Source organism: Mus pahari, chromosome 3 (genome assembly GCF_900095145.1).
Source record: "Mus pahari chromosome 3, PAHARI_EIJ_v1.1, whole genome shotgun sequence".
NCBI lineage: Eukaryota > Metazoa > Chordata > Mammalia > Rodentia > Muridae > Mus > Mus pahari.
The window spans coordinates 85,778,790-85,786,983 of NC_034592.1; the positions used below are offsets into that span (position 1 = coordinate 85,778,790).

Consider the following 8,194-nt stretch of genomic DNA (forward strand, 5'->3'; position numbering starts at 1 on the left):
CAAGAAGACAAGGAAAAAGGCTGGAGAGATGGCTCAGTGGTTATGAGCACTGACTGCTCTTCCAGAGGTCCTGAGTTCAATTCCCAGCAACCACATGGTGGCTCACAACTATCTGTATCAAGATCCAATTGCTCCCTCTGGTGTGTCTGAAGACAGTGACAGTTTATTCATATAAATAAAACAAATAAATAAATCTTTTTTTAAAAAAAGACAAGGGAGAATGAGTATGGTGATTTATTAAAGTATTTTTTGTTGTTGCTGCTGTTTTGCATTTTTCTTTTTTTTTCTTTTTTTCTTTCTTTTTTTTTGTTTGTTTTTTTGTTGTTGTTGTTGTTATTCAGTCCAACAATAACATGGAAGACTGAAGTAGAATAAGGAAAGGGAGTATCTGAGTCTCACTAACAGCCCCCAAAATAGGGGCAGCATGAGAGTGAGGGGAGGGAGATGTAGAGCCCAGACATATTAACAGGGAAGTCTAATAGGAACTAAGTAGATAAAAATAGGCAGAGAAAAGGCGAGACATCCAGGAGGACTGGAGCCTTAGTCACTGGCTCTGAGGGAAAGACTTCAACAAAAGCATTGAGCACAGGTGGACGCTGACAATGGAATTGAGTCTCCTCAGTGCTGGCACATTCGAGTGGAGATGGCCCACACGTGGCTTAGAACACTGCTTCAGCAGAGTAAGAGAGGGCAAAGTGGTATTTACAGGGTGAGTGTTACAGGAAAGAGAAGCAAACAGTATTCAGAACAAGTGATGCAGTGAGCGGGAAGCCCCGCCCTGTCCCCAGGGTAGCTTCAAGGGAGGGTCACCCTGTGAAGTGTCTGAAAGCTCATGTGATGTGTGTTGGTCTCGTTCTCTCTGGGGTTGCAATTGCATGTTTGCTTCTCCACTCTCCTTCTAAAACATACCTCACAGTTTAAAAACTAAAATAGAATGGTAACTCATACTTAAATGTTACAAGGAAATTCTGTATTGTGTACATAGGGAAAAAAACATGACGCGTATCAGAATATTAGTAAAGACAGAGAGTGGGTAGCCTGCTTTCTTTTTACTCACCTGTATTTTCTGTTTCTGTAATGTAATTATGATTATCATAGAGCATTTAGGACTTGGTGATCTTAGGATACTGTGGCTGTGGCAGTTAGCAAGAAGTCAGCACCGTAAGTGCGAGCTGAAGACTTGGCAGGCAGGCTTGGGTGGTTTAAACGTAAGTGGAGAAAGTGATATTGGCTAAGGGATGCATGACCCATAGAGGTTTGCCTTGTTTGTCTTAACGCAAAGATTCTATCCGCTGTAGTCTAAGGAGAGAAACATTAGAGGAACAAGGAGCTTGCGGAAAAGAGACCTGGGTGTTTGTTGTCTGAGTCAGCAAAGAGGGAGGGGTGTAGATGCTTGTGACAGATAGAAGGGAGAGTCATCAGAGTGACAGCTCGGAGTGTTCATCGGTTAGCTCCAATAAAATAAGAGGAGTATTTCATTGGATCAGGTGACAACAGAGAAGTGATAAAGATTTGAGGGACATTGCGATGCTCCTTTGCCAACCTCATGCTGACTGGCCTGGTCCTTTTCCTCGTCCTCGGTGATGTCCCTAGCTTACAGCTTGTGCTTCATTTCAGATGCAGAGGAATCACTTGGCGCGACACTTGCAAGAGAATACCCAGTTGCACATGAGACTGTTGGCCCAGGCTGTCCATAATGTGAACCTCGCTTTGCGTCCATGCGATGCCGCCTCTCCATCCCGGGGATGTCGTCCAGAGGACCCAAATTATGAGGAAACTATCAAACAGTTGGAGAGTCGCCTAGTAAGACAGGACCATCAAATCCGGGAGCTGACTGCCAAAATGGAGACTCAGAGTATGTACGTGAGCGAGCTCAAACGGACCATTCGAACCCTGGAGGACAGGGTTGCCGAAATGGAGGCACAGCAGTGTAACGGGATCTACATTTGGAAGATTGGCAACTTTGGGATGCACTTGAAATCCCAAGAAGAGGAAAGACCTGTTGTCATCCATAGCCCTGGATTCTACACAGGCAGACCTGGGTACAAGCTGTGCATGCGCCTGCACCTTCAGTTACCGACGGCTCAGCGATGTGCAAACTATATATCCCTTTTTGTCCACACAATGCAAGGAGAGTATGACAGCCACCTCCCCTGGCCCTTCCAGGGTACAATACGCCTTACGATTCTTGACCAGTCTGAAGCAGCTATAAGGCAAAACCACGAAGAGGTCATGGACGCTAAACCAGAATTGCTTGCCTTTCAGCGACCCACAATCCCACGGAACCCCAAAGGCTTTGGCTATGTAACATTTATGCACCTGGAAGCCTTACGACAGGGAACCTTCATTAAGGATGATACATTATTAGTGCGCTGTGAAGTCTCTACCCGCTTTGACATGGGTGGCCTTCGGAAGGAGGGTTTCCAGCCACGAAGTACTGATGCGGGGGTGTAGCGTCCATGTACTTGTGTTCAAAAATTTGGAACCGTGCCTTTCCTGCCTGGTCCCAGTAAACAAGCAGTGGGAGAGGTGTAAGGCCTAGCAGCAGATGTCATCGGTGAGGTCACGATCCACTTCTTACTGTTGACAAGCACCTGAGGTAGTTCCCATGGGAACCTACATGTCCCCTTTATCTTCAAAACCTCAATGTTTGAAGGGCCTGTGGCTCATCTGTTTGTCAGGGTACCTCTTCTCTGTGCTTCCATGGGCTTTTTTGTCCATGTACTTTACTGTAAAAAAAAGGCCAGACTTAGTGTGCTGAAGCTCAATCGTTAAATAACACCGGTGCCTTAAAAACTTGAGGGGTTTTTAGGACATTTATTACTATACTAAACATGAGAATCGCCACTGCCTGTGTTGGTGCCAGTGGGAAAGTTACTGCTCTGGTGTTGAGTTCTCATTTAGTTGACTCCTGTGAATTTCAGAGGCTTTGAACCATGATCCCTGGAAGGCTTAAGTTCTCAAGTACTCCCTTCTCCATAGTTCACTAAGGATCCAGGGACTGGTTTAACCCTTACTTAGTGTGAATGTATTGTCCACTGAACACCAAGCATCCCCCCCTACTTTCCTATTTTGGAATATGCTCCAGGCAGCAGCGTCTTGCCAGACTGTAATACTGCGGTCATGTGGTTGCCAACTGCTGCGTGTTATTGCCATGGAACCTTTCTTGTCTGTCCAGTGCAGCTTGGTTTCCACAGCCTGCTGCATATTTTCTGTTGCTTGCAAGCACAAAATCACCAGCCCAAGCGAGTGATTTAGCTCATTAGCCATTAAATGGCATCTCAAGGATGATGACAGCAACTCTTACAGCCAGGAAACTTCAGCCCTCTTAACTACCTTTTGATTTAGCTTAGTTAATTGAAATAAAATTGATTTTTCTCAAGGGGCTGGAGAATTGGCTCAGTGGTTAAGAGTATTGGCTGCTCTTCCAGAGGACCCCCAGTCTGTAACTCCAGTTCCAGGGCATCCGGCACCCTCATACAGACACTCATACAGGCAAAACGCCAGTGCACATAAAATTAAATGAATAAATAAATAAATAAATAAATAAATAAATATTGGTTTCCTCAAAACAGAATTTATTGTAACTTGGGAAATTGTAGGTACCTGAGAGATGCCTAAACCAAGGTTGGCTGCCACGGTTGTGTGGACACTCAGCTTGAGTGGTGGCTTTAGTCTAGCTCAGTAGAGGTTCTGATATGTTTTGTGGAATTAGCATGGCGGGTGACCCTAATGTGAAGAGGTGACTGTTGTGCTGCTGTGTATTTGTTAATGTCCTGTACATATATAGTACTTTGGAGTCTAGTTCTCAGGGAGTCCAATGACTAGTTAGAGCCTTTGTAAAGAAGCAGAGGGGATCCTCTACTGCTATTTACACAAGATCAGCTAAGTGTTCTGGTAATAAGAAAGGTATTCGTGTCTCCAGCTGAATCAGAGACCCGAGCAGTGCTCAGACCTGCCCTGTTTCCAGAGAACGCTCAGAGCCTTCCGCCAAGGAGTTCGGTTCTCAGCTGTAGCCCCAAAGGCCACTTTGACCTCTTCATTTTTCCCCTGCTTCCATCCACCCATAAAGGTGAGGGAAAGACCTTGTCCCTTACCATTATCACAAGCTCATCACAGGTCTCTTCTGTTGGGTCCTGGAAATGTGTGTCCCTTAGCTGTGCCTCCAGCCACCCTGAGCCACTTGTAGCACCTTCTGCCTAAGGAGCATTGCATGGTCTCATGCTGCAGTTGTTTCCCAGTGGAGAAATAAATATGGCCTTGTCTGTTGTTGTTTCTTTAAAGCAAGCAGTAGCTGTGTCTATATTTATTTAGAAATTGCCTGAAGAATGTACTCAACTATTTGAAGACTTATTTTCTATATGCCTTTCTTAATTTTTTTATGTTAGCTGTCACCACAAAAATATCAACTCCCCAACCCCCTCTCCGTTTTTTGAAAAAGGAAATGACATTTAAGAACTTCCTGATCAGATTTCTCTTTTTAAAATATCTGTATTAGGAAGAACAGTCATTTCCTGCCGTGGTTTTGACTTAAAAAAAAAAACCTCTATGACATCTTTTAAGGGTTTTTTTTGCGTAAGTTAAACTCTCCCAGTTTTCCATTGTTCTAAGGTGAGTTGGCCTAGGTGTTCCTAGTATCCGTGTTGAGAAGCTCAGTGAGTGCACTGAGTAAGCCACAATACTCAAAGGCTTTCCCAGTAGAGGTGTGACAGCCCCTACTGCTAACAGGGATGGTTCACTGCGGTTTAATGTCCATCCACTAAAATGCACCTTAGGTAGTTTTAGAACTTGCAGCGTTTGGTGTTTGTAATAAGCAACCAGTTACTTTATGATACTCAATTGCCACAAATGCAGAGTAAAAATAATCAAGCTGACATTCAAAGCCAATGCTTAGTAAGGTCAACTCAGGATCAGGTCTTAACCTAGAAAGCCAGTTTCTATACTTCACCACTGCCCCAACTCCTGAACATTCACCAGTTGGCCTATAAAAGTCCGTACAGTCCAGAGTGCATTAGCCATCTTTTCTTACCAGTCTAGAACACTGCTGATTTTAACATTGTTTCTTCTTAGAAAAATGCCCAACATACTACTGAAGATTTTTCCCCAAGTCATGTATTTTCCTCTTAGAAATCAGGCCAGATGGTAGTTCTAGTTTGGAAGTTGGGTTACAGTCCTTTGGCTGCTACCATCTCTAGCCATTCTGCTTTCTTTTAGAGAATGAAGAGGAGGAAAGTGCATTAAAGTACTAAGGTGTTCTCTCACCCCAGTAAGATCAACTGACAAGTGCTGATCTCCAACAGTTACATTCTGTGACCAGTATAAAGTTGAATTTGTACCAATATCAAAGTCTGGCTAATGTAAATTATGTGTACAATTAGAATATCTTCTCCTTAAGGAGAAGTTGCTTGTTTCTGCTTTATCTAGAGTTTCCTTGATTCTCTTGTGACTGGAAAATGTTTTAATTTTAACTATTGAGGTTATTCTTCCTTAAGACTTTGAAGTGCTTTTCTCTTTTTTCTGTTAACACACATCTTTTCCGACTTGCCTCTTCTTCTCTCCATTGTCTTAACATAAGATGTTGTTACATTTTTTATGGGGTGTTTGGTGATTATTTTGCCAGCTGCCTTGAGGGAGGGAACAGGGCACAGTCAAGACTCATTTGATGGTCTGTTGAAACACGCTTTAAATGTCAGCATTCTCAGGGTAACTGTCATTTGTTTCAAAGTTGATGTGATTGTCTGGGAAATGGATTGATGCTTCCCAATTCCCAGAATCCAGAAAAATGAAACCAGATGTCATCAACCTGAACTTGGGACATTCAGTCACAAGCCTTGAAGTCACTCAAGTGCATTTTAGTGGATGGACATTAAAAAGGACTAAGCTAGTTATTTCTCTGTGCGTCCTCTGTGTCCTTGATGTTTTAAACTGCCCAACCCCACCCCCCAAAATAAAAATAAATAAATAATAATAAAAGAAAAGAATTGTAGTTTTTCACATTGTGGAGAGGAGCTCCTTTTCCTGTCCTGAGTCTCCTCAGCAGAGCAGAGCCCTGCCTGACACGGAAGAAAAGGGTGGCCTGCTGGTCACCTGCCATTCAGAATGTAGCCCCATCTGACTCCTAAAACCCCAGTTTCCTTCAGTGCAGGCTCCAGAAGAGGGCAGAGACCCCATTCTGGTCACTGCTGAACCCCTGTTCTTAGCATACTGTGCATGGGCCTGGCCAATAGTCACAGGCCTTAATGGGAGCCAGGGCGGAAGCAGAGTGGCTTCTGGGTAGCCTGCTTGTCATGTAGGTCACTTGGTAAAGTGAGAATGTTCTTTTTTCTGCTTTTCTCCCGGGACTTTACTATGGCAGTTCTCAAACATGGCAGTGTGTTTAAAGCCTAGTGAACACCCACCACCTAGGATCTGCAGTGACATAAGGTTTGCTCTGTGATTTAATGCTACAATAATGTCAATTCTAATTTCTCTGTAAGACTGTTCAATCCTGAAATAAGTAAACAACTTGGAGTTGTGTAAAATTCTTCTTGGAAACTTGTGATATTTTTATTGTAATTTATCTTGTAGCTTCTGGTTTATGCCAACTTAAAATTTGTGGGAATGTTGTGAGGAACTTTAATCTTATTTCTTTGTCTACAGGAGTATTTTTATAAAGGGTTTATTTGCAAGTTTCTGGTTATGTAGAATGTTACTTTCTTACTTGAGTTAGTTCCATGGGTAAAGGTATAATTTGGGACACATTTTGCTAAATATATGATTTCAGGATTATGTTCCCTGGGGACTGAAAACGATTGCTTTAGCATATAGCTACTAAATTTGGAATCAGGATTGTTTGGAGGGTCTCTGTAGCCTCTATCGCCAGCAGAGTGGTAATCCTCGGGAGGCAAGAAAGTAGTTCAGTTCAGTGCAACAAAGCACTTGTTGATGCTTCCAATTTCCGTAGTCTGACCCTGAGTGGTTTATTTTTGGCATATTTAAGCCCAGCTCACCTTGGTGAAAACTTTTCTGGTGATAATTAACTCCAGCCTGTGTATACGATAAAGCATACATAAATCTCTTTGAGGAACAAAGTGAGCTAAGGAAAGATTAGATATGAACACATCAAAACTGTATGACATGCGTGTAACACCTTCTATACTGGGTTCTATAGACTGACTTAACAAAAAAAAAAAAAAAAAAGCTTTGATGAAAAGGGAGAGGGTCAGATGTGTTCAGGTCCCCAAGCTAGCACAGTTTTCTGTTCCCAGCCTTCTAGATAGATAACAGGTTGCACATTCCTTCTCTTGAAAGAGCATCCCTGTATCCTAATATTCCATGTCCCCTGGTGCTGCTGTGAGCACAAGGACCTCCATGCTTCCTACAGACTTTATTGCCGACTGACCACTTAAGTTCAATTTTATTTCTGATAGTTTAGCTACCTGTAAAGTAGGAACTAGGATTTGAAATTTAGATATTATGAAGTATTTAACATTATTAATCCTTAGGCCTATTTTTGGAGGTATTTTATAGACTTAGGGAGACTGCTTATAATTTTATAACTACGAAAAACTGTATAATAAAATCTGACTTTAAAAAAAAAAATCAAAATGCAGTGGTCAGACGGCCACAAGCATCCTGTGCTCAGACTTCTGCCATGGAACTGGTAAGGGGTCTTCCTAATGCTTCTGGACTTGGAGAAAATGCACTGGATGAGGGGGCATGGTAAAGATGAGGCACAAATGGTAATAATCTTAGGTTTCAATCGAGCAGGTTTGTTTAGAGACAGAGTGAAACAATTGTCAGATTCAGTGCCCCACATTCAACCACACGTGCACAGCAAGCGCTGCCTGGTTCCCATCAGCTCCCTCGAGCCAGTGCAGCCGATGGCAGAACTGACACAGAGGGAAGGTCTGAGGTTACTGTGCGGAGCAGGCTCTCTGCTCACCAGCTAACAGATACGTATGACATCTTTCCAAACCCAGGTCACAAATGTGCACTCACAGTCATCTCACAGAGGTACCTGGAGCTCTGACTTTCATTTGTGTCTTAGCTATAAAACCATGACCAAGACAACATACCTTAGCCGGGCGGTGGTGGCGCACGCCTTTAATCCCAGCACTTGGGAGGCAGGCGGATTTCTGAGTTGGAGGCCAGCCTGGACTACAGAGTGAGTTCCAGGACAGCCAGGGCTACACAGAGAAACCCTGTGTCCAAA

At 43.3% G+C, this 8,194-nt stretch overlaps 1 protein-coding gene across 1 annotated transcript in view; it reads left to right on the top strand.

Moving 5' to 3' along the window:
* Traf6 (TNF receptor associated factor 6) overlaps positions 1 to 8,058 on the top strand; it is a 24,534-nt gene extending 16,476 nt beyond the window's left edge. Inside the window, exon 7 of the mRNA XM_021193396.2 lies at positions 1,618 to 8,058. Coding sequence (XP_021049055.1) covers positions 1,618 to 2,454 — 837 coding nt within the window. The 3' untranslated portion in view covers positions 2,455 to 8,058. The remainder of the gene's footprint in view (positions 1 to 1,617) is intronic.
* The last annotated feature ends 136 nt before the right edge of the window (positions 8,059 to 8,194 follow it).